At 37.9% G+C, this 27,917-nt stretch overlaps 1 protein-coding gene across 1 annotated transcript in view; it reads right to left on the bottom strand.

The window, feature by feature from the left end:
• Positions 1-27,917, bottom strand: part of AR (androgen receptor) — a gene marked incomplete at both ends in the record, with an annotated part of 191,538 nt that overhangs the window by 52,653 nt on the left and 110,968 nt on the right. Inside the window, one exon of the mRNA XM_080719506.1 lies at positions 27,486-27,637. Coding sequence (XP_080575632.1) covers positions 27,486-27,637 — 152 coding nt within the window. The remainder of the gene's footprint in view (positions 1-27,485; positions 27,638-27,917) is intronic.

Here is a 27,917-nt window from a genome sequence, read left to right as displayed (position 1 = left end):
TAATACTCAGTAGATTAATACCCAGCCCCAAGAGCAAGTTCTTATTCTTATGTTCATATTTTTTATTTTCTCAAATTTATTTTTAAATTGAGATATAAATTTGTATGTACTTGTCATGTACAACATAATGTTTTGAAATATATATTGTGGGATGGTTGATAGGTTTCTATGCCCTTCTCGATTGTCCTTGGATCTGCATGATTGAAAAAAATCATTTAAAACCACTTCAGTGATGGACACGGTCATCACCATTAAGTATATGCGGTAAAATTTATTAGCTGTCTTGACTACTCTTTCACTAGCAAAGTAGTATGGTCTGGTGGCAGAAGCACAGATTTAGGAGTCAGAGGGCTGGTTTATAGATTTCAGTAAATATTGCTTACTGGTACCGAATAGAAAAAACTTACCTGATATTTTTTCCTTTATGAAATGGGGAATCTAGCTGAGCATGGTAACACTTGCCCATAATCCTAGTACTTGGGAGACTAAGTAGTAGGTTTTCAGGTTCAAGGCCAGCCTCAGCAATTTAGTGAGATCCTATTTCCAAATATAAATAAATAAATAAATAAATAAATAAATAAATAAATAAAGAGGGCTGGGAGTGTGTGACTCAGAGGCAGAAAACACTTAGATTTAATCCTCAGTTCCACTAAAAATAAAATAAAGTAGAGAATATAATCTTCACCTTTGCAGAGCTGTGATGATTAAAATAATGTCACATCAAGCATCTGGCAAATTTTAGGTATCTGATGAAGCAGAGCTCTTAGAATGGTGAGCTGAAGTGCCTGATGAAATCGTTATTTTGCAGCACTCAAGGACTGTTCTTAATGTAGTTTACTTATCAAGTGCTTCACAATAAAGAACTTTAATCAAATTATTCAGATTTTCATCCTATACAGTGCTAAAGTATGAAGTTACCCGAGATAAGATTTGAAACCAGACATCTAGTCTGCAGCTCAGACACACACCTGCATTGTGCTCTGCTTCTGGGTTTTGTTCTGATTTGGTTTGCTTAAAATTCAAAAGCTGCTATTAAGGGGATTACAGTGTGCTCTTTACAAAACACTTATATGCTACTTGACAATATTAAAGGATGGAGGAGAGAGGGGGGAAGAGGAGGAGGAAGAGAGGGGGAAGAGGAGTACTAATGAGGAAGAAGAAGGAAAGGAAAGGTTGGGGAGGGGAGAGAAAGGAATAAGGCAGAAAGAGGAAGGAGAAGAGAAATGTTTAGAAAGAAAAAGCCCAAGTCTGGGTCCCATTAAGGAAAAACTGAGCTGTGTGACAGCTTTAAGTAAGGCTACTGCAGCTATTTCCTCCTTCTTAAGCATTTCCTTAATAGGCTCAGCATGGTCTCTAGTGACTGCCACCTCTACTGAAGGTGGAAACACTACTAATTGGGGGAGGGGTTGTGAACTTTCCCCAGTTTTTTCATAGTCATCTTCTTTTTTTCTTTCCAAAGGCCTGTTCCAGTAACTATTCCTTAGGAAATATCACTGTGATAGACCTAGAACACTAAGAAGCTAATAAATCTTACTTTTCTCTCCCTCCCTTCCTTCTCATTTTGAGAGGCTGGGGATTGAACACAGGAACATTCTACATCCGAGCTACATCTCCCAATGTCTTTTTAATTTTTTTATGTGGAAACAAAGTCTTACTAAGTTGTTGAGGCTGGCCTGGAAACTGTCTCATCCTCCCATTCCTTGGGATTACAGGTATGTGCCACCACGTGGGGCTATTTTTTTTTTTCTTTAGAAGCCCTAAATTTCTTTTTTATTCTAGGAAGGACTCATGATGTTATGCAAAGAGGAATTAGTTAAACTACAGAAAACCAAAGGTGCCAGTGTAGAATAGTGGGGGCAAAATGGCAAATAGGAAATATTAGATTACAAATTTGTATTCTTTAGCCTATCTCTTACTAGCTTAATGTACGTTACTTGACTTCTCTGAACTTCAGTTTAGCTTGCAATAAAAATGGAAATTATGATACAGATTTGGTGAAATATTGAAATATAATGGTGAATGTTAAACAATTAATACAATGTCTGGTACATATAGGCATACACTAAATATTGAGGGAGAAATATAAATGTGGATGTGGATAAATGAGTTTTAAAATATAAGATCTAATAGAAGATGTACAATGAACTAGAGAAGAGAGTAGCAGTTGTTGTAAAATGCCATCAGAACACAAACAAGATGATAACGATCAGAACAAAAAATGCTAACAGCTAACAAATACTAAACTCCTGAAATGAAAGATGAGTTCGAAGTGCATTTCACAGAAGGCGTAATCTTGATGGAAACACAGAATTTTGCCAAGTAAACAAAGCACTGTTAAGGCATTCCAGGAAGAGAGGATGATGTATTTGAAAAGGCATGGAGGTTAGAAAGAGCCAAAATTGACACATGAAACACGTTGTAAAATTGGAGATTTGTTAGTCATCAAAATCTCCAAACTATTCAATCAGCATTTATCAAACACATTCTTTCCTTTCTACTAAAAACAAAGATTTACTTTTTACTACTACCTTAAGACAGCCAAACAGGTTTGACTGTTCTTTTCTTTAACTGCACTTCGATGATTATAACCTGTTAGACCAGTTGTAAGAATTGACCAATAGGTGTGACCAAAAGAATGCCATCTGAAAATCAGTGGAGAACTGTTGGTAGTTAAAGAATGCCTAGGCTTTTTTGTCCAATCTTCAGAGTATAAGGAGATAGAGAGACTGCATCCATGAAGTCCACTTAGATCATTCACTTGGCCATAAAGATGATGTATTTTCCTGACACATATTTGAGTTCCTTGAAAAACTTCCATGGGATGAATTAGTTCTGGTTTTAGCTTTCTTATTTTGTATTTTTGTGGAAATGGATATTGAATCCCAGGATATTCTACTTCTGAGATACAACCTCAGCCTTTTTAAAAATATTTTTAAACAGGTTCTTGTCAAGTTACAGTGCACTGGCCTAGAATATGTGTTCCTCCTCTCCCAGTCTCCCATGAACTGGGATTACAGGCATACAACATGTCTGGCTAGTTTTGATTTTATATAGCACAGTAGAGTAATTACTGACTATAGTAACCTATGATATATTTCAAAATAAGCCCTTTTCTCTGTGTTGAGGATTGAACTCAGGACATTCTACCTCTGTATTATACCCACAGCCCTATTTTTATTATTTTGTAACTGGGTCTCACTAAGTTGCAGAGTGACTCACCAAGTAGCTGAAACTAGCTGCAAACCTGTGATCCTCCGGCCTCAGCATCCCAAATACTGGGATTACATGTGTGCACCACCACCCTGAGCTAAAATAAGCCCTTTTCTACTTAGAATATGGATGTCTCCAATTGACAGGATGATGAATATGCAAGGGGTTATTAATGCTTCTTATCCTAATTTGATCATAACACATAGAGTTATCATACCTTTTCCCACAACATGTACAAATATGTTCCCATAAAAATAAAATTAAAACCAGGCATGGTGGTTCACACCTGTAGTCCCTATACTTGAGCAACCAAGATAGGATTGCAGATTTGAGCCCAGCCTCAGCAACTTAATGAGGCCCTCAGAACTTATGAGGCACTTGGAAACTTAGTGAAAGTGTTTCAAATTTTTAGAAAAGGGCTGGAGTATAGATCAGAGATAGAATGCCCTGGGGTTAAATTCTTAGTATCAAATAAAATTTGATAAAAATATTTAAGACAATGTGCAATATGTTATTCATTTCCATTTGTGATTTAGCAGGTCAGGAGACCTCAAAGGTCCATGCTACTAGGCTTTCCTTGATGAAAAGCAAAAGTCAAAAAATAACCCCCAAAATCACACCGGTACCATCTTGGTTAACATCAGCTGACAAGCTGTTCTGACTTCATCTGTTATTTTTTTCACTGTCATAAAAGTCTCTAGGTATCAGAGGGCTTTAGTATTCTGGAGAATATTTTCAGCAACAAAAGCACCAGAGGTTTTCCTGGAAGACAGAAGATTCATCCTTGCCTACAAAACATCAAGGACTTGTGAAGCTCCAATTTAAATAAGACTAACCCTCCAATATGAGGAATGAAAAATTATATTCAGTGTTATTCTAGCTCAGTCACTCTCATGTTGACTGGGCCCCTTCACTATTCCTTCAACACCTACACAAAAGAAACTTTTTCCCCAAATCAAATATATTTATATCATTTTCATTTGTAGAAAACTTTGCAGCTTACAGATAGTGCTCTTATGAATTATCTTCTTTAAAACTCACTTTAATATATGAGCTATTCAGGAGAGTTATAATTATCATTGTACCTATGATTGAAACTAAGGCTCAGGATGGTTAACAGAATTGCCCATCCTCACAGGGTTAAATAAGAGATGAAATCATTACTAGAGCCAAGTATTTTGATTCTTATTCCTATCCCTTTTTCATAACTTTTAAAATATGGATGGAAATGTTAAATTGCAGTCACACTACTGTGCACTGGAAGCCATAGAAAGCAATTTGCCTATTCCATTAAGAGATATGTAAAACTGTTAAATCCTAGACATTTTGGAGAACATTTATCTTGGAAAATTCATTTAGGTGGTACATTTGATCTACCTAACAATAATGAAAACATAAAATATCGAAAATGGGGCAGAGTATTCATTATGCCACTCAATAAAAAGTTACTAAACACCTACCAAATATCAGAACCTATGAAACACTGATTTATATGCCTATACAACAAATAAAACACTTTAAAAAAATTTAAGCCAGGAACAGTGGCACATACCTGTATAAACCTAGTACTTGGGAGGCTAAGACAGGAAGATCATAGGTTCTATGCCAGTCTCAGCCACTTTTGAGACTTCAGCAATGTAGCATGATCCTGTTTTAAAATAAAAAATTAAAGAACTGGGGTGTCTCTAAGTGGCATCCAGAGTAGCTAACATCTGTGCTCATTCTTCAGTACCAAACAAAAAAGAAAAAAATAATTCCAGGAAGAATTAAGAAAGTATTTCACTTATGCAAGTATGCTATGCATGCATTCGTATATATGTTTATTATATAAATGCTTATTAAATACCTACTCTGTTCCAAGCAATGTTCTAGGGGTTTGTGATATATATTATCAGTGGACAAAGGACCAAAGATCTCTATCTTGAGGAAAATCCATCTAATGTCATTAAGGAGGAGGGAGGTTATAGGAGGGAAAAACAGGCAAAAAACAATAAGCAGAATAAATCAGGAAATTCCATAGTATAATATGTGGGAGTGCTCTGTGCATATACGAGTCTCACTATGATACATAATTACACTGCGTCAGTAAAAGTATAAAAAGTTTTAAAGTAGCATGCTGAAAAGCAACAAGTATTATGTACAGAAAAACATGGTAAAGAGGATTTGGCGTACTCCAGAAGAGCAATTCTAAATTGAATGGGGATTGGAGACATTATTGTGCCAATATTTGGGCAAAAACTTGAAGGAAGTAGGAGATTGAGCCACACAAAAACTCAAGGAAGAGCATTTCAGCCACAGGGAAAAACTGGCGCAAGGCCCTGATATACAAGTGGACCTGCAACTTTCAAAGTTAGCAAAGATGCCAGTGCAGAAACAGCAAGGGGAGGAAAGGTCTAAGATATGGTCTGATATGTAAGAGTAGTACAGATCATTCATTAGTTTATAGATAAAAATCTTTGATTCTGAGCGAGACAGGGAGACTACTTGTCTTACCATATTTCTTGGACATTCAGCAGTCCCTTAGAACTGGGCACTGTAGGTTAGCAGATCAGGAAATTAATTTTTAGGTCAGGATTAAGTTTTAAAAAAGGTCAGGTTTTTAAAAGTTGAGGAGTATTAGGGATTGCAATTCCAGAACTTGGGAGGCTGAGACAGGAGAATCAAAGGTTCAAGGCTAGCCTTCACAACATAGGGGAGCTTTCAGCAACTTAGTAACACCATTTCAGTGTAAAAATAAATAAATAAATAAATTAATTAATTAATAAACAAACAAATAAAAGGGCTTGGTGTAGTTCAGAGGTATAATGGCCGCCTGGATACCAAAATATTAATAATTAAGGAGTGCTAACCAAAAATATTAGATTGGAGTTATGTCAGTTAAAATGGTGGAGTGACAAACTTTTTCTCCTCTTTGAAAGTAAAAAGAAAACTGGCAAAAATAAGAGAGTCATTTTCAAAACTCTAGAAGTAAGTTAAAGACTGTCAGTAATCTGGGAGTATTTATTAAAGAAAAATTGCAAAATCGTGACTAGCACAGCAAGAGGTGTGACATTTTAAGTTCCCCTATATTGCCCAGCTCCACAGTAGCTATGGAAATCATTAGCTTGCAATGATGGTGAAAATCAGAAACTTGCATTCCACAATGAGGCACAAATGGGTTGGTATGTTTGTGTGTGTGCGTGCGTGCATGTGTGTGCGTGTGTGTGTGTGTGTGTGTGTGTTACTGTGCACTGAAACTAGGAGCATTCTACCTTTGAGCTATACCCCCAACTCTATTTTATTTTCAGTCAGAGTCTTGCTTAATTGTTGAGGCTGGCCTCGAATATGCAATTCTCCTGTCTCAGTCTCCCAAGTGTTGGGATTATATGCATACACCACTATGCCCAGCTGGGCGGTGCTTTTAAAGGTCCCTTTCTCGGGAAATTTTCATTATTTGACCTGTTTAGTGATTCCCTGGAAGACTCTATTCTGAAAGATGTGTTTAACTTGATTCAGATCTTGTCCAGTGAGAAAGCTTTTGCCCTGAGGGAGTTTGTAGGAAAGAATCAAAGGCAAAATGTTGAATACAGAGGCTGGCTGAGTTGGTGGGTGACAACTAGGGCAAAATAATCTAATGAAAAAGCTAAAAGGAAAATCTAGGGATGAAGTATCTACAAAGGCCTTTGGAAAGCTCTATCACATTCACAGGAATCTAGAATTCTTTTTTTTTTTCTTCTTTTTTTCTTTGCAGTACTGGGGATAACACTCAGGGCCATTCTACCTCTGAGCTACACCTCTGGCCCTACTTTTTATTCTTTATTATGAAACAGGGTCTCACTGAGTTGCCAAGGGCCTTGCTAAGTAGCTGAGGTTGTCTACAAACTGCCATCCTCCTGTCTCAGTTTCTGAAATGCTGCGGTTGCAAGCATGCACCACCACACAGGCTTAGAATTAAAATTTTAGAATCACTAATCAAACCAGGTGTGGTGGCACACACTTGTAATCCCAGGACTTGGGAGGCTGAGACAGGAGGATCGCACAGATTCAAAGCCAGCCTCAGCCACTTACTGAGGCTCTCAGCAACTTAGTGAGACGCTGTTTCCAAACAAAGAGTATAAAATAGGTCTGGGAGTATAGCCCGGAGGTAGAAAAGCCCCTGGATTCCACCCCACCGTACCACAAAAATGTAAATAAAATCACTAATCAAGTAAACAATGCATACAACAATAAACAGCAGCAAGTACAAATCATGATGTTTGGCAGGTGCAAATCCTAACATCAATAGTTACATTAAAAGAGATCTGCAGGATTAATAACTAGCATGGTGCAACTATAAGTCGTTTATGGGAAACACTTTAAAATAAAAGAAAAATATATTTAAAATAAACTTATGAGGTAATATTTCATGCAAACAGTAATCTAAGAAGAACTGGAATAGTTATATTAATATCAGATCACATAGCTATAACACCAAAGCAAAAACATTAAGAGAAAAAAATAGATAAATTGGATTTCATCTAGACTAAAGATTTTGTTCTTCAGTGGATACTCAAAGTGAAAGACACCTTAGAGAAAATGTGAGCAAATCACATATCTGATAAAAGGCTTATCTTCATAAGTCATAATAAACAAATATAATTAAAACATAGGGAATGAATATGAATACTTACTTCTGCATAGAAGATAGACACAAATTGTCAAAAAACCTGAAATGATGCATGTGCTTACCAACTAACAAAATTATAATCAACGCCACAATGATATACTACTACTTTATAATCACAAGAATGGAAAAAATAATAAGAAATAATATGTGTTGGCAAGGATATAGATAAACAAGAACCCTGATACAGTGCTGATGATAAATGCAAAATGGTACAGTGACTGAAGAAAACAATTTGGCATTTCTTTAAATATTTAAAGATAGATTCACCATATAATCTAGCTATTCACTCCTATTATATACACAAGAGAATGAAAACATGGGTGCATGTAGAAACTTGAAAAGAAATATTCATAGAAGCATTGTTCTTAATAGGTAAGGAGGGAAAAAACCCAATGATGGAAAGATAAATAAAATGTGGTATATTCTTATGGTGAAATATTACTTGGCCAGAAAAATGGAGTACTGGTACATGCTTAAGACATGGATAAACCTTTGAAATATTATGGTAAGCGAAAGGATCCAGAAACAAAAGGCCACATATTATAGTTTCATATATATAAATTTTTAGAGTTTACAAATCAGGTGATAGTAGATTAAAAGTTGCCATGGGCTGAGAAAAGCAGGAAATTGGGAGTAAGTGCTAATGAATACAGAATTTTCTTTTGAGGTATTAGATCTAGCATTAGATAGTGATGATGGTTGCATTACTTTTTGAACATACAGAGACCCACAGAACTGCATCATTGATTTTGTTTTACTTTCATTTTATGATAGTAAAGATTAAATCCAAGGGCAGTCTAGTTATGATATGAGATATATCCCCAGACCTATTACTCTTATTTTTTTGGAAACAGGGTCTTGTTAAGTTACCAAGCATTGGAATTCACTCTGCAATCTTCCTAACTCAGTCTCCAAGAATTGGAATTAAGTGCCACCATGCTTGGCTGATTTTATTTTTTTTTATTTTGTCAAATTGGGAACCAAATTGGGAACCAAATTTTGTCAAATTGGGAACCTTGTACATGCAAGGCAAGTGTACCACCACTGAGATATATTCTGATTCCCAAACTATAAACTTTAAAAAGGCAAATAATGTGGCATGTAAATTATATCTCTAAAAAAATCCTACAGTGCCTTTCTGATGGGATAATACTTAGTCTCTGGGAAAGAAGGTCTTTAAGGATAGTCCAGTCATTGATGAGTGAAAGTCTACTTTTGTAAGATCCTACTGGCAATCTCATACATTTAAAAGACATGTTTCCATTGGCAAATTTATTCCCATGCATCATCTCACAACATACCTTTAAAGTAGAAAGGAAAATTACAAGTATTATCTTTGCAGATGTAGAAGCATTAAGTTCAAAGAGCCTCAGTGACTTGCCTAGAGTAATGTGGCTAGTCTAATTTTTATTTTTATTTTTGGTAGTGGTGGTACTGAGGATTGAACCTAGGGGAATCTAACTCTTAACTACATCCCAGCCCTAGATTTTACTTTGTTTTGAAATATGATCTTGTTAAGTTGCCAGGACACGTTATAAAACTTGTAATTCTCCTACCTCAGCCTCCTAAGTGCTGGGAATACAGTTGTGGACCACCATATCCAGGCTAAGCAGCCTTCTTTTGTATGGTGGTAACTTTACCATGGTTCATAAAATAGACTAAAAGAAAACAAACTCTAACATGTCCCAATTTCTATTCTCATTCATTTTACTCTATTATGTCCCATTCTGTCACCTCCAATAACTGAGAGATTCTATTATCTGCAGTGGATTTCAAAATAGTCTTTTGAAACTGTAATCCCAGCATGTCAAAATGGAGTCTTGAGAGGAGCTATATAGACATTCGATCCTTCTTCCCTTGGCCTCTGACCACTTTGCAGTCATGCCCTTGTGTCATTACTATGTAAAGATACCCAGAAATGTACAAAATGTTATAGGTTACTGCAATTTGAAAATGTGTCTTTTTATATCATTAGACTGGGAAGAAGACAAGCATAACATATATTCCTTTTTGTCATCACACTTTGCAGCACACTGAAAATTCTCAATATATAATATTTTAATCAATGACTGATGGATGTTTTAATATGTTGCTAGCCAAGAGGGCATTGAAATAGTTTTTGTGTGTGGAAGTGAGGATTGATATTAGGAGCATTCTACCTCTAAACTATACCCAAAGTCCCCCCCTACCTTGTTATTTTATTGAGCATTGAACTCTCAGTGGTATCTTATCTCTGAGCTATATTCCTTAACCCATTTTATTTTGAATCAGAGTTTCACTAAGTTGTTGGGAGCCTTACTAAGTTGCCCATAATAGCTTAGAACTTGGGTTTTCCCCATCTCACCCTCCCAAGTACAGGGATTATATGTAAATACCACCACACATGGGAGTTTAATATTTTATGAAAGAAATGTAGTATCATTCCAGAGTGAAAATCATCGAGAGAGAGAGAGAGAGAGAGAGAGAGAGAGAGAACTCTAGTTTTACAAACTTCCCTATATAATGGCTGTTTGAAATTCTGCCATTTAGGTTTAGAGTTTGGTGAGGCCATTGGGTGGAGTGCTGGCTTAAGTTCCTTGGGTGGTGAATTTAACAAGTGAAGGACAGCCAAAGGGCAAAAATCATTTTCTGTCACCTCATTATCAACCTATCACAGTCACTACTGCTCCCTGCAGCTTGGGCATCAAAAGAAAACAAAGAAAATGATATTGAAAAAAATATTCACAAGATCAACATGTCAGCCAGGCAGGGATATTCATCCATGAACTCAAAACAGGCACATCAAAGTCAAATAGAACACCCTCATTGGAGAATATAGATAACATTCTAAAGGTCACAGTACTAAAAAAGCACACACATAATTATAATTTACCAAAAATAAATTCATTCTAATGAGTTAATCAGTCTTCCCCAAACCATATACAGTAACTTATGAAGCTACCATGCTGCCAAATGCCCAATAAAAATCATGTCTACTGGGGATTAAATACACCAGACAATGAAATAAAGGGTTGCTTGTAGAGATAGTGTTGCTTCTGCTATAAACCCTGTAAGTTATCTACACAGGCTTATATCTTACAACTAATATCCAAAGCTGAGCTACAATGGGAAATCACTCCCCATGGTTTCTTGGTCATTTTTCTGACCACAACACACATACAGGAAGACATTAATTCCATAATACAATCATGCATCTGTTTATTCCTTCATTACATAAAAGTAGTTGGGCATGTTGCCATTGCACTTGGAGGTTACCTTTGCAATAGACTATTTTTGGGATACAAACAAAATTCATTTAGAAGATCCTGGGAGGTACTTCAAAGAAATAATTAAGTGGATTAAGTGCAGATTGGAGGATATGTTCCATATATCTATTTATAAGCTGTATAAGAAAAAACAACAGTGTTTGCAAGGAAACCCACTTTTTCAAGGGCAACTCTTATAAAGGATTTAAGGGTAGTCAGAAGCAAGTTATTTACTCAAAAATAGACATGATGGTGCTATACAATGATGAGGTGACATCACAGAAATACTCAAAGGACACTGTAATTTATCCAGTATTTTCACTTCTAATCTTTTCAGCTACTATTTTATTTCACAAATGAAAAAATTGATGCTGAGAAATCAACTGAATTTGCTGAGATGAAAAACTACCCATGGGTAGTTTTTTTTTTTTTTAACTCTGAGTACATTTTCCTTCTAGCACATCTTCACTGCATAAAAATCTCTGAAATTAGTAAAAGGAAGGCTAATCTTCAATAATTAGTCTCTGTATGTATTCCCTGTTGAGTGTGCAAATTTTGGAGTAAGAATTGCTAGAACAGGGAGAGCCTCCCTGAAGCTGAAGCAGTATAATCAATAACATTCTGTTGCAAGGAAAGGTCAAGTAACTCACTGGTGTTACTAGCAACATGGTGTCAAATGCTCACAGTATTATAAAAGGGCTTGTAATTAGAAAGTGATCTTCCTTTACTGGTTATGTGTATTTATTATTGGTATTTCCCTAGGACCTCACAGGAAAATAGTGGATAGGTTAAAAACAAAGTAAAGAAGATTGTTACCAAGTAAAGTTTGGATCATGTTGACATGACTCAAAGAGCTAAAGTTGTTAGAAGCATCCAATGTACAGATAATTATTATTCTGTCTAAGAATAAGAAGATTATTAGAATCCTATTTTTTATTTTCCACACTGGATTCCAGTTTGCTCTTCTTTTGTATATACTAATAGAGATTTTCTTTTTGCGGATCTGGGGGTGGAACCCAGGGGCATTCTACCTCCGAGCTACACCCCTGCTGTATTTTTTATTCTTTATTTTGAAATCGGGTCTCACTGAGTTGCAGAGGGTCTCACTAAGTAGCTGAGGCTGTCTATAAACTGCGATCCTCTGGTCTTGGCCTCTCCAGTGCTGGGATTAAAAGTGTATGCCACCATGCCCGGCTACTAATGGAGATTTTTAAAACTCTTTTTTATGGTAGTAGGAATAGAACCCAGGGACATTCTACCTCTGAGCTACACCCTTAAACCTGTTTTATTTTTTGTTTTGAATCAGGTTCTCAAGAAGGTGCTGAGGGTCTTGCCAAGTTGCTGAGACTGGATTTGAACCTACAATCTTCCTGTTTCTACTAATGGCAATTTTCATGAGTTATAGCTCATTTACATTTCATTTTTGGAATCCAAAGAATGTGATTCATACTTATGGTCTGCATGAAGGGGGAGAAGAATGTAAGTGGTAGCACCAGGAACAAAAATAATAAAAATTAAGTCTCACTGGAGACAAGAAACCCTAGAAATGCTATAAAACTTCTTGCACAGCCCTCTGTGGACTCCAAGGACTCCATTCTCTATTCTAACATAGTATATCTGTTACTCCCTATAAAATTTTAGGCTCTGTAGTAGATCTCCTGGTCTCCACCCAGTTAAGAAAAACTGACTATCTAGAAGCAATAATCACCTTACAATGTCAGGGATGTCAACCAATTGATGAATGTAGTCATCTGCCTCCCTTTAATTCTCCTCATATACCTACCATTCCTAAAAGTCTGTGTAGTATACAGCAAGAATAGCAAACTTCTACCTCATGTGGATAGACATAACCCTGCCTGATAACTGGTGTGAATCTACTTGTGTGTTCTGAGTCTATCAAACTACCTTCATTTTTTTCCGCACCTACCTGTTTCCTAATAATCAAACCTCTCATGCTTTTCTGATTTCCAAAGAAAATGACTTAATCCAGGATGTCCCTTCAGGCTTTGATACCTGAGAGTCTACCTACAGCCAACTATGAGCTGCCCAGAATTCACACATCTCTCCTTCATTTTAAGTGATCTCGGAGCTGCCCAGAATTCACACATCTCTCCTTCATTTTAAGTGATCTCGGAGCTGCCCAGAATTCACACATCTCTCCTTCATTTTAAGTGATCTCGGTGCTTCTGTTGTATCCACAAAGCAAACACAATTCCTCTGCTTACCTTTTCCATTTCTTTTATTTCATATTATAATTAAAATATTCCTTGAGGTGTCGTTTGGAGATAAAAATGCACTTGAATTTAATCCCTAGTTCGAAAATCAAAAATCAATGAGAGGGAGAGGAGAGAGAAGGAAAGAAAGAGACTCTGACCATCCTCTGGAGTCCTGCTAAAGGATATACTAAAAATTTAATTCCCAATACTATTTTCTAAGAATTGCTCAATGTGTCTTAGGCAAAGCCTTCCAAAAACAATTACACATACTATGAGAGTTTCAGAAACTGTGACACATGACGGTTATTAGGATACTTTCAAGTAGAGAGGCTTTTCATAAGTCATATAATATGACTATACACTTTCACCTCCTACCTCTGCCTTTAAAGTTTTTATTGACACATGACTCAGTATTTCCACTGTTGGAAATGGGATCCTAAGGAAATTTTAAAAATAGTATATATTAATATAACCCAAGTACGCGGAAACTATCTAAATCTCCAACAATAGAAGACCCAGAAAAACAAAACAAAACAAAACAATGACTGTATAAATTATGCACACATAAGGTCCAGACCTAAAGGAAATGAAGACTGCTTCAATCAGTTGTGTTACAATGGTGGACTTCTTCAGACAGACGATGTAATTTCACAGGTTTAAGAGAGAAATGTGAATCCCACCAAGCAAAATGAATTCTAAAATATATTTTCATTATTTAAAATAAGATTTCAACAAAATGAACCTTCAACTGGAGATCAGACTAGTGGATAAAGTATCGGTGTGTACGTTATTAAAATATAAAGCAGGAAGTGGTAAAGAACCACAAAGGGCCACTCATGAAATGCTGGTGGAGTCCAAGTGAGGGTGATATGTCTTTCTATGGGGCTTCATGGAGGGGTAGTCATTTGAGTGGAGCCTAGAAAAAAGGTAGGATTTAAGGATATGGAGATGTGGGGGGGCACTTGCAACAGACGAGGCAGCCTGAGTAAAGGAGGGGAAGAGGGAAAAGATGGACATGCATTGGGGTAAAGGAATTATTTAACTTTCATATAGTATGGTCCCTTGCATTATTCTGGTAAACTTGGGGAAAACAAACTGCTAGCAATCATTAGAAAAAAAATAGAAAACCACCACAAACCAAACTGAAAAAAGTTACAAAACATATTCTCTTTGAAATTTGGTGTAAATTTGCTTTTTTAATTTTCATTATATTTACTACTGGGGATTGAACCCAGACACATTTGACCTCTGAGCTACACCTCCAACCCAAAGCCATATTTGATACTTTGTTTTGAAATATGTTCTCATTGGGTTGCTGAGTCGCTCTAAGTTGCTGAGTCTGGCCTTAAACCTGTGTTCCTCCTCTTTCAGCCTCCCAAGTACTGGGATTACATGTGTCTCCACCATGCCCAGCTGGGCTTTGATTTAGACTAATCAGTTGCTGCATTATCTCTTTCCAATTCTGCACTTATCTCTTATGACACTGATGACAGTGGCATGTAATATTTGCTTCCACATCTATATATAGCATTAAAAATTGAGATCTTTGAAGAAGGGCTGTGTCTCACTTATCATTGAGTTCTCAGCATCGAGCAGTTGCTCCTACTGGACCAAGACTATACTAACTTCTCTCTCCCCATCACCCAGTATGGGGCCTGCCATTTAACAGATGCATGGATCTTGTTTAAATGAGGGGCAATGCATGTCTTCCTATTTCCTTAGTCCTCTGTGCATCATTTTCCTCATTGATAAAAAACAGAAATAGTTATCTTGGGGGGATTGTTGCATGGATTAAGTAACCACTTAGTACAGTAGCTAAACAATAAGAAAATGCAAAGGAACATTGGCTTCTATAATTATCAACGTTATCATTTCTTATTGTTGTTGTTAAGGGTTCCGGACTTGCTGATGGGCACAGCCCCTTTGAATTGTGTTATCTTTGTTGGAGTTGTCCTTTGGCCTGGAGGAGTAAGACTGTCTATAGATTTTTTTCTCTTCCATGACCAATTACATTGTCTCTGTTGTATTTAAGATGCTTAGTGCAATACTGAAGCTGAAGCTGACTTTGGAGGGCATGCCTGCCAGACTGAAATCTCCCTGAAGACTGGGCTAGCTTATCTATAAGCTCACACAGGGGCTAGTATCATGAAGTTTGTTCAGAGAATGAATGGATGAGAGTTACTGGACTCTGGCCCCTCTTCCCTGCCACTATGAGAATACAAATGTCTACAATATGGAGTTCCCTGTACCTAAGACCCAGGAAGCTCTATGCAGCCTATTGTGTCATTACTTTAGCCAGCCTTCCTTAGTTTTTAGTACTTCAGTGTAGACTCATTTGTAAGGCTGCAGAACTATCAATCTTGAAAATACTTATCATATTATCCATTTAAGTAGAAACCGGTGAATTAGTTAATTCATACTAACATTATTACAGTGGCAGCATTGGAGCCCTTGGAAACACACTGTTGGATGGAGGACTGATTTCTCATTTGTTCACTACAAGGCATTTGGCACCATTTGTTTCATTTGTTTTTTAAAGTCTAATCTGGGCATGGTGATGCACCCCTGTAAGTCCAGTACTTGGGAGTCTGAGGCAGGAAGATCACATGTTCCAGACCAGTTTCAGTAACTTAGCCAGACTCTCAGCAACTTAGCAAGACCCTGTTCCAAATACTGGAATCCCAGTATTTGGGAGGCTAAAACAGGAGGATCACAGGTTCAAGGCTAGCTGGCACAAATTAGTGAAACCCTCCTGAACTTAGCAAGATTCTGTTTCAAAATAAAAATAAAATAGGACAGGAATGTAGCTCAGAGGCAGAATACCATTGTGTTCAATCCTCAGTACCACATACACACACAAGTAAATAAAAGGGGCTGCTTCTGTGGAATCATTAATCACTCCTAAATTTGCTGGCTATTTCTCATTAAATTTCAAAGTCAAAACCTTTTCAAGTGGATTTATAGAGAAGTTTCTGGGGAAGCAAGAAGCTATGGCGCAGGTTGTGTGGCAGAAGGGTTATACAGGAGAGTGGGAAGTGAGAGGATTTTAATCCTAAATAACACAAAGGAACGACCAAAACCATCTGTATTCTGAAGTTGTGCAGAGTCAATGGACCTAGAGAACTGGATACTAGATTATCAACTGCACTTTAGGAGAGTGCTAACCTCCTGTTCTCAAAAGGTTTGGGACAATGTTTGAATGTGATTCAAGTAGGAGTCAGAGATAAGAAAAATGTACTACCTGGTTTTGGTTAGCTGCTTTTTTGTTATTAGGGATTGAACTCATGAATATGTACCTTTGACCTAGCCTTCCTAGACATTTTCCTATTGTGCTAAGTTGCTGAGAGTCTCACTAAGTTGAGGAACCTGGCCTGGAATCTGAGATCTTCCTGTTTCAGTCTCCCAAATACTAGAATGGCAGGCACACATCACATTGTTTGGCTAATTTTTTAAAGTATCGAAATTGGAGGAGCAGGCTATGGAGAGATATGAAGCCAGTCTGTAGGAAGCAGAATGGACTCTACCACTAAGAGTTTCATTTTAAATACAGAAGAGTCATAGGCCACACCAAGGCATGACTATGTTTTTAAAGAAATGACCCTAACCATAAAGCCAACAAAAAATATTACTACAGCCAAACCACATTCCTCTAAGATGTCCAGAGTTGTAAGAATGTAGGAGATGGTATTCTAGATAAAAGATGAACTGGCTTTGAAAAATACCCATCCGGCTGCAGGAAAAGAAGACTTAAAATTATTTACACAGGTGCTGGCTCAGGTTTCTATTGAATATGGCCTAAGGCATACTTTAAGACACTCCTCTGGCTGGACAAGAGAAACCAATGGCTGAAGAACATGGTGGTTAATTCATGAGCTTTGTTAGCTTTTCTTCTGGTTTGTAGCTTAAGACTGGTATTTGCTGGGGAGGCTAGAACTATTTTGTTGGGGTCAGTGATACAGAGGGATTTCTTATACCTTCAAGTCCAAAGCTTAGAATCCAGGAAAGGCAATGAACATGTGCTGGCTGGCTGGCTGGCTGAAGACTATAACTCACAGTGTCCTGAGAGGCAAAGAGAGGAAGAGACTGACCTTTGTTTTCTTCTTGTACAAATGCCTTTGGCCTTTATGGTTACTAGATAAGTAACACAGAAGTGTTTGACTAGACATCTTACAGTAATCTATGGTCTCCTTTACTCTGTGGACTACCAGAGATACTATCTCCCACCTTTGTTTTGTGTCTGCTCCAGGGACATCATAAGTGTATGATGTGTCAATGACCAAGACTTCATTCCAGGATAAGGAACCACTTACTGGGCCCCTGGAGCTATATTATACATTATTCAGTTTTTACAATAGCCCTTTGAGATACTGTTTTCCTTAAAGAAATACAGAGATGTTAAATGATTGTGTTTTTTTTTTGAGGGAGTTGAAAATTGAACTCAACTCTGCCTGTTTCCTAATTACCATGAATACAAAGTTAACCAGTGGCCAATGGGCAAATCTATAAAATTTAGAGACATAGCATTAAGAACTATAGTTAAAGCCAGGCATAGTGGTAGATTCCTACAATCCCAGTAGTTGGAGGGCAGAGACAGAAATAACAGGCTTGAGGCCAGCCTCTGCAAATTGTGGAGACCCTTAGAAACTTACTAAGGCCCTGTTTCAAAATAAAAAAATAAAAGGATTAGGGCTATAGCTCAGAGGAAGACTGCCCCTGGGTTCAATCCCCACTACTACACACCAGAAAATTATGGCTGAAGAATTTAAATTGTTATATATTTTTGTTAAAACATTCAAAGTTATTTAGTTAAACCATTTTATTTGTCAGATGGAAGTTTTAATGTGCAAAGAGGGAACGAGTCATGCCTAAGGCCACATGTAAGTTGCTGATAGAGCCAGAGCCCCATCTGGTGCTCTTACACTGCATCTTATTCTACTACCTGAATAGAATTCTGCTTCCAAAAGCCCAGAGGCAAGACTAGGGCAGTTATGGATATCTCAGCTTGGGAAGAAATCCAGGCACAAAAGTCCAACTGAAAGTATGTTAAGGGGCTTGTTGCATCTGACAAGATTACCCAGTATGACCTCAATACCATCATGTTCTTTGCTCAGTTTTCCCTCTTCCTGAAGTTCTTGTCCAACATGTTTCTATCTGGAAATCTCTTATGTATCCTCAAAGATCTACATCAATCTTTAATTATTCTGTGTTGCCTTCCCAAACTTTCCAGGTAAAATGTCTCTTTCTCTAATTTTGTCTGCTCAGAAATTTTTGTATCTACTTCTAGTAGGGCACCAATCTTAACCCATTATGTTGATAACTGTGTCACATTTATCTCTTTCTTATGAATTGAATGACTATGGGCAAATCATATAACTCTTCTGTGCCTCAGTTTTTGCATTCGAGAGGGTCAATAATAGTACCAATGCTTTAGATATATTGTGAGGATTGAATGAGAAAATAAATGCCTGTAGAGGATTTAATATATATTGAGTGCTGAACAGGTTTTGTAATCTTGTATTTCTTATACAAGAGGCTGATATAGGTCCAGTATACACAATAACCTCTGATTGTCAAATATATGTATGCTCTGGGGAGAAAATGCCAGGCATTGGATAACAATGTTAAGTATCACTGTAGTCAGGATTCTCCCTTGTGAGTCTATAAAGTTCTTACCCAAAACGAGATCAATCTGGGTTATGCTACTGCATACCTGTAGTCTCCGTACTCATGAGGATGAGACAGGAGGATTGAAGGCTTGATATCACCCTTGGTTACTTAGTGAGAGTCTCAGCACCTTAGTGAGAACTTGTTTCAAAATAAAGAATAAAATAGGGCTGTTATAGCTCAGAGGTAGAATGCCCTGGGATCAAACCCTAGAAACACAAACACCCCCACACACTATTCATACATAACATACATGCAAAACAACCTTGTAAGAATCCTCATACCCAGTACTTTGGAGGCTAAGACAGAAGGATCACAGGTTCAAGGCCAGGCTCAGCACTTTACCATGGCTCTCAGAAACTTAGTGAGAGCCTATTTCCAAACTAAAAAAAAATATAGCTGGTGATATAGCTTGGAGTTAAAATTGCAGGTGGAGCTCTGCAATTCCGGAGGGAACCAGGCCTCCCGGTCCGGAAGAAGAAGAGGGTGCAGAGTTCAGAGAGGAGCCCGAGAGGGAGGGACACACGCTCTCCCCCGCCACTGGCCCCCGCGGCCACGCGGGGGCTGGAGGCCGATCTCCCACGAATAAAGATATCCGTAAGACCGATTATAGATCTCGGCATGTCTCTATGCGACTGGGGGACACATACGCTCATACAATCTTACACCTACCTCCTACTTTGGGTCAGTATATTTATGCATCTTAAGGGCCTCCATAGTCTAGCACAGTGAATGCTACCTTTGCTGAAGATTGAACCCAGGGGCATCTTGCATCCTGCCTCCAAGCTACACTCCTAGTCCCCTTACATTTTTTTTTATTTTGAAATGGGGTCTCACTAGGTTGCTGAGAGTCTCACTGTATTTCTAAGGTTGGTCTTAAATTTGCAATCCTCCTGTCTTAGCCTCTCAAGTACTGAGATTACAGGCATGTGCTACCATGCCCTGCTTCTTTTTCCATTCTTATGAAGTGCTCTGTAGAGATAGGCACTTGTGTAGCCAGGAAATGTAGTGATTTCACTGGCATGATTCAGTAATCACAGCAAAGGCTGGAAGCAGAGACTGAGAATTATAACTTTTATTTCCTTAATGGAACCATCATATGACCTAGCTATACCACCCTTCATTATTTTTCCAAAAGAATTAAAGTCAGAATACTATAGTGACACGTGCATATCTATGTTTATAGCAGTACAATTCACAGTAATCAAATAAATTATGAAACAAGTATCTGTCAACAGATGAATGGATAAAGTATGATATATACATCTAGTGGAATTCTACTTAATCATAAATAACAAAATAATGTCATTTGAAGGAAAATGGGTGGAACTGTGCTAAGTGAGATAAGCCAGACTCAGAAAATCAAGGATCATATCTTTCTCTCATATGTGGATGTTAGAAAGAAAAAGGGAAAGAAATGAAATAGAGAACTAGAAAAAGACAGATGAGGTATAGATTTGGGATTAGAAAAAGGAAGGGAGAAAAGGGGGAAGTACAGGGAAAGAAACAGATCAAATGGTCTTGTGTGCATATGTGAATTGTACTTCCACGAATTTCATTATTATGTTCAAGTATAATGCACCAATTAGAAAAAAAAGTCATTTGCCTCCCAATCTCAGCTCGCTCTCTCTCTCTCTCTCTCTCTCTCTCTCTCTCTCTCTCTCTCTCCAGATTCGCAGTTACAAAGCTCATTTGCATCCTTGGAAGCCTAAGATAAATTACATAGTTATGAGGGTTAAAGAAGGAACATGAAAAACTAGATAACAGTTTCCCAAAGCATGCATACATGGATATTATAATGCAGAGACTGCTTTTTACATGAAAATCTTTTATAGACTTCAGTCACCTTGAGCGACAGTATGTTTCTTGAGGAACTACAGCTCAAAGAAGTAAGTCATAATTCCTATCTCTGAAAAGAAATTGTGTCTAGCACTTACTCTTACAATAACAGCCAACTGCAAAAATGAACTACCTATAGTTTGACAATCACCAAAACATTCTAATGAGAGACTGAAGAGGCTTTCTGGCTGTAAAATATGCACAACCCCACCCCCCAAAAAAGAGGCTGGAAAACTAAGAAGACATGATGGCAGGAAGAGATCTTGCAAGTGATAAAGACCATTTAAATGTTTTTACATAATGGTTTGAATAGTGTGGCATCCTCTGGTTAATCACTACTTAACAAAATGCATGCACTATTAATAAGTAGGCACTGGGCATAATAGAGCATCAGTGGCAAATTATTGGCATGACTCCCAAACTGGGCAGATACTTGCCTAGGCACCAATTGCAATGAGATACAGGCCTCAATTATTTATTCTGCTAGCCTGTGGTCTAGTCTTGTTATGTGGAAGCCTGGAATTATGCCAGCTTATTTGTGAATACAGACAATCACGGAGTAATGTATGGCACCTCTACAACTCAGATGGCCACCTGGATTTTACTTTCTAAAGAGACAGAGTTTTATCTACAACATTTGGTATCAGATAGTCCCCAACGCCTTCCTCCTTACCCCCTGGAGTATAAATGGCAACCAGTAAATTTCATGCCTATACTTCATAGTAATCCACACAAAGGGAATCCATACAAAGGTTTAGAAAATGTGTGAGAGGTTTCTAATTTCTCCTTGGGGTACTGTAAGGAGAAATGATCTTCTAGCTCATGATAAAACAAAAATATTTGCTTCTAGGATCCTTAGATTTATTTTAGTCTTTTGTTTAGTTTTAAAAAGGGCTCATGATTCAGAGGCTATACCATTCTAGCCATTCTGTGAAAACTTTGCCCAATTGAGAAGAATTTTAAAATTTAGATGATCTAGAGAGTTATGAAGGTGTTAGGAGGATGGATATAGTAAAATTCATTATGCATATTGGCAAGCACAAAAGCAACCATGTAGAGCAAGGTTCAACCAACCAAAGCTGTTAATAATTTTCACAGATTTTTGTGTGTGGTACTGGAGATTGAACCCAGGGGCATTCTGCCTCTGAGTTGAACCCCTAGACTTATTTTATTTTTATTTGAAACAGTCTCTTACTAGGTTGATGAGAGTCTCACTACTTGCTGAGGCTGTCCTTGAACCTGTGAGTCTCCTGTCTCAGCCTTCCAAGTACTGGAATTACAATGATGTGGCACCACGCCCAACTCCCACATTTTTTAATGGTGAAAAAAGGTCAAAAGAAAAATATTATTTAATAGTCTGAAAATTAAATAAAATTCAAATTTCAGTGTCCATGAGCTTTTATTGGAGCACAGGTACAACATTAATTTTCATATTATCTATTTCTCCTTTCACATTACAAAGGCAGAGTTGAGAAGTTAAGAGGGAGACCTTGGACCTGCAAAGCCTGCAATATTTACTACCTTGTCCTTTACAGAAAAAAAATTATCAATCTCTGATCTAAAGCCTGGCAGTGACATTTAAGAAAATGAGAGACAGAAAGATAAGAGGACCTTTGTAAAAAGATTTCTAAGAGTTGCAAAGTCCTGATTAGTCAGTTCCTTGGCTAAACACACCCCAGATCTAGTCTCTGTTGAAGCTGCTGCACACAGATCCTCCCAGCAGTTAATTTGCCCCTGGGAAATGTTACTCAAAAAGTCATGAAGTGAAAAGGACATTGGTGTGTACCAAAAACTTCCTGCAAGATTCCAATAAAGAGGTGACATTAAATTCCACATGAGTAGAGGTGGTAAAGAGCAGATATAAAGGACAGAAAGAGTTCAGTAAGGGTTCACTTACATTTCTTCCCTCACAAAAACCTGGGGCAAGAGAGAGAATCAAAGCCATACTTACATAAAATTTGCCAAGGAAACTAAATTGGGACCTATTGTAAACACCAGTTAGGATGGTGTAATTCTTTGAGCTCAGAATGTAAACTACAGTTTCAATTTTATGATGTGTACCAAACAGCGCTCCATGTGTACAAAACAAATGGATGTACAATCTCCAACGTTTTACTAGAAAATGTCTAAAAAATAATAAATTCTTGAGCACATGATGAATTAATTAACCCTCTTTGAAACCTGATGAAGGAAAGATGGGGATACATATCATGATTTTCCAGTTGAGAAAATGGAAAAGAAAAAAGTTACCCAGACATGGTCACTAAGGAGAATCTCAGAGTGCTTTATTTTAACCCTGACCATCCACAGCTAGTTCTAACACAATATGAAGGTATGTGTGTGTGTGTGTGTGTGTGTGTGTGTGTGTGTGTGTTACTGGGATTTGAACCCAAACATGTTCTGCCTTTTAGCTATACTCCCCGTCCTTTTCAAAATTTTTTTACTTTGAAATTAAGTATTGCTAAATTGTTCTGACTGACCTCGAACCTGTGATCATTCTGTCTTAGGCTCCAAAGTACTGGGATTAGAGCCTTATATCACCACATTTAACTTGAGTTTTCTTAATTGACTAGAATGTAGAATTTTGGGAAGGCAAAATTTAAAAGTACATACAGATATAAATATATGTGTGTTTGCTGAAATAATGGTTACAGTGCTTGTGATTTCTAGAAATATTCCAAAATCCTAATCTGAAATGGTATTTTGAAAACTAGTTTAGCATAATGTCTTCCAGTTCCATCCATTTTCCTGTTTATGACATAATTGTGTTTTCTTATGCTAAGTGAGATAAGTCAGTCAGAAAAAATAAGAAATCAGGTGTTTTCCCTAATATGTGGAAGTTAGGGAGAAAACGGGTCATAGGATGAACTCTAGATGAAGGAGATGAGCAAATAAGGTGACCTAACTGAGGGAATGGGAGGGAGGAAGAGTAAAATTCTCTAATGCGCATGATGTTCTTTCACAAACATATTAATGTCAATCAATAAGTCAAACATGAGAAGGAGAGAGGGAGAGGGAATTGGGGGAGGGACTGGGTAAGGGCTAATTGGGTGCTATGTGCATGTATGTCTCCATCATCGCAATGTATGACTATAGTGAAACAATACAAAATTTAAAATAATTCTTGTGAACAAAAAAATCTAGTTTAGCTCCCTTATTTTACAAAGAGAAAATTGAAGTCAAATGTAGGAAATTTCTTATCTAAGGCTACCCAACTAAAAACATGTCCAAGAACCTGTGTAATGCTTTACTTTCCTTTGACGTCTTGGCCTCTTAGAGTATTCAAATGCTATACCTTTCCCCATATGACTTACTATACCTACCCCACAAATAAGTTTTCCTCCTCATTCTTGTTTTTTACTATACACAGCATCCCCTCAAACTGTATCTCCACACAAACCAACACTCTTTCTCTAAGTTTCCCTCAACTAGGTTTTAATGATTTTATTACTTCCATATCTTAACACTGTTTTTTCTTTTCTCAAAATATGCAGTTCCTTTTCTGCCCAACCTCACTCTCATCCCAACACTCCAGGATTATTAAATATGAGAAAATGTGGGACTCTCCCCTTTTGCTTCCCCATCAGGAAATCCTGGCTAGATTACAATAGATTATGTGCAGAGTGCTCTACCAGTGACAGCATTAAAGCTTCATGCTTTATGAACCACCATTGCTAGAAATGAATTTCTCTCTGACATGCCAAGCTTTTAAGTCTTGTATTTGTGCCCAGTCCAGAGATTTCTGAGAACTATGAATAAAGTGGCAGTCAACACTCAGAATATTCAGTCTGAGCTAACTGACAACAACAAACAAATGATAAAGAGAAAGATCTGTGCTGCTACTCTCTCCAAGACAGGTTGAATTCCAAGTTTCAACAAGGCAAATTGAGAACTACCTTTAGAAAGGCCATGTGGGCAATAAAGATAGATTGTGAAAATGAGAGAAAACAAATCAATAAATGTTCTCTTTGGGTAATAAGACAACCCTCTGCCTTCAAATAGAAATAATGACAACAGTAAACTTAGGTTGCCAAGCTTTACAGATGGAGAAATATTTTTTTTGCTTCTTGTGTGTGTGTTGTGTGTGTGTGTGTGTTACTGAGTGTGAGTTACATCTGAGCTATATCTCAGACCTTTTATTTATTTATATCTCAGACCTTTTATTTATTTTTCAAAATAAGGTGTCACTAAGTTGCTGAAGGTCTTGCTAAGTTTCCAAAGCTGGCCTAGAAGCTGTGCTCCCTTCTGTCTCAGCAACTCCAGTACTGGGGTTGCAGGAATGCACCACTACACACAGCCTTGTGTGATTTTCTTAAACTTCCCTTCTCCTATCTCTCAAAACGCTCAGAATCTGGAGTCCATATTCCAAAGTAACCAAGAAACTCAGAAGGTTTCTTCATGACTTTGCAAGTAATACAGTGGTGATTTTTGTCCCATGAAATCACAGAGGACCCTTTTCTCAACAAAAGTATTACTGAATTTCTCTGACTTAAAGGACCCTAGGGTATGAAGCATCTGAGATTTCACTGGATTTCCAAATGTTCTGTTTTCTGTGTGAGTTTGTCTGCCCCACTACCTCATTACTTCTCTTCGTTGTTCTCAAGTAGCCCAGGATCAGGATCATAGCCTTGCCAGCTACCTTCTGCCTACCTCCTTCCTTCAGCTCTTACCTCTGCAGATATTTCCCCTGTGAGATATACAATGTAACAGCAAAATATTCTCCTTCAAGATGTGGTTTATAACTTTCCCTATTTTCCAAAATACATTTTGATGATCCAGATTGATATAACCCAGAGACAGCCTCAAGTGTTATCTTATCTACCTATTTAATTTGCATGCTACATGCACCCTCAAACATGTCTTAATACAGTGGTGCTAGCCATGCTGACAAGTTAGCTTTGAATGGCTGCTCAAGTTCTAGAGATGCAGCCCATAGACTGAGGGGTTATGGGGAAGTAACAGCCATCCTTTAATATGTACGGTTAAGAAATAGGGCTCTTTTGAAATTGTCTAGATCTAGCACTTGGGTCCCACTCCCACATACAGTAGCAATAGGTCCCTGAGGGGTATAGGAAGAACATGGGGCATGTTTTAGTAATGCTAAATGCTAGTTGTCTCTTTATGTCTTTGGAGGATGAAAGAAAACAAAATGACAATGTTCCCTTTTTTTCCCCCTGGGGATTGAACCCAGGGCATTCTACATCTGAATTCTACTCTCAGCCCTATTTTAATTTTTTTATTTTGAAACAAGGAACAAGATTACTTACATATAGTTGCTAAGTGCCTTGCTAAATTGCTGAGGCTGGCTTTGAACCTGTAATCCTCTTGTCTCAGCCTCCCAAGTACTGGGATTACAGGTATACACCACATCCAGCATTCTATTTTAGATGTATTCCTACTAACCAGCCAATGTTATGAAACCTCAAACATCACTATAATTGATAATCAGCAAGGATGACACCCAATTTATACCTTTTCTCCTGATGCCAAGAACTTACCGTTGCATTTGCTGTCATCTGGTGGATATCAACATGGTCCTGGTGAATGATGTGACCTACATACCCATCTTTTAAAACCATTATTGGGGATTATAGCCCATATATAAGAAAAAAATTCCTGTTTGGGATATGAATTAGAATTGAGCTGTTCCAGACCAGAGAGAGAAAAGGACCTTGTCAGGAAGTACCTCCTTTGTGGGAAGTGGGGATAGGCGTGCATATTAGTGTTTAAAATTGGATCTGGTCTCACAGCAGAACATCTCTGTCTAGGATCTGATCACCAGTGTACCTTTAAGAAGTAAGGTCTTGGTACAAAGAGAAGGGTGTGGTTGATGAATAGGAGGCCCAATTTCAGGGTAAATAGGGAAGAATGGATCACTAGAATATATGAGGCCTGGAAATATGAATTCTTGTAACACTATATAGGCTGAGCATCTCTGGAGGCTGAACATACAGGAGTTGTTATAAGATAAATAGGACTAAGGAGCCAGGTCTTCAGCCCTTATAGCCAGATATAAAATGATACTCACTTTGGGATTTAGGATCAATGGGCAGGCCCTGATGTCAGGTGGCCAGCGAAGAGAACAAAAGTGTTTCTTCACTCTGCTTTCTTATCTACCTAGAAGCTATTAATGTAAATACAGGTCCAAGGAGGCAACAGCAGGAGGGAGCAGGTGCAGAGACTGATAGTCTGCTGAAAGGCAAGAACACTTCCTTTCTGGGGCTGAGCCCAGGAAGATTTTTGCTGAGGAACAGTTTCAAATTCACTGCTGAGAACAGGCTGGGGACTCAGTTGGGGTTTCTCCACTTCTAACTTCTCTAATAAGGACACATTTTCCCCTCACCAGGAAGCAGGGTGTAAAACAAGCAGGAAGGAAATTAAATTTTTTTCCAACCATTAATCTTTCTTTCATTTCTGGGACCCACCAAAGACCAAGCACCAGCTGGGACTATCTTCATTGCCTGTACAATCATGGAACCAGATCCAGGAGACCAACAAGTATGAAAATTTGCTTCTTTAGGCTCACAGATTCTGTGAGAGGGTGCTGCTAGATGACTACTGGGGCCCTGGAATTTCTGTCTGTCTGTCTCTCTGTCTCTGTCTCTGTCTCTCTCTGGAAGGTAAAGGAAAAAGGGAAATAAACGTGAGTATGTAAAACCTTTTTACCTTCAGCAGCTCTTTTGAAGAAGACCTTGCAGCTGCCACAAGTGAGAGCTCCGTAGTGACAGCCAGAAGCTTCATCCCCACAAATTAGGCAGGTCTTCTGGGGTGGAAAGTAGTAGTCGATGGGCAAACCATGGTCTCTGGCACTCTCCAGTCTGGAAGTACACACAGAACACAATGTAACACATGTCAGCTGGTGGGGGGGGGCAGAAATAGAAAAGCAGAATTATAAGATTTTCTGTAATGAAATCTGAATGCAGAGTTGTTCACCACACAACTGAGTCAGTGTGAAGCTGAATTTTCCTGAAACTTTACATAAGAAGAGCATATTTGTACAGTTTGGAGTGATGTGGACATAACATTTTGGATCCCACCAAGGGAACAGAGAACTTCTCTGGGATTAGCCAATTTCATAGGTTCTGCCCATATGAGGCA

Source organism: Muscardinus avellanarius (assembly GCF_963383645.1).
Source record: "Muscardinus avellanarius genome assembly, chromosome: X".
NCBI lineage: Eukaryota > Metazoa > Chordata > Mammalia > Rodentia > Gliridae > Muscardinus > Muscardinus avellanarius.
The sequence above is the reverse complement of the archived record's forward strand: the minus strand, read 5'-3'. Positions and strand labels throughout refer to the sequence as shown.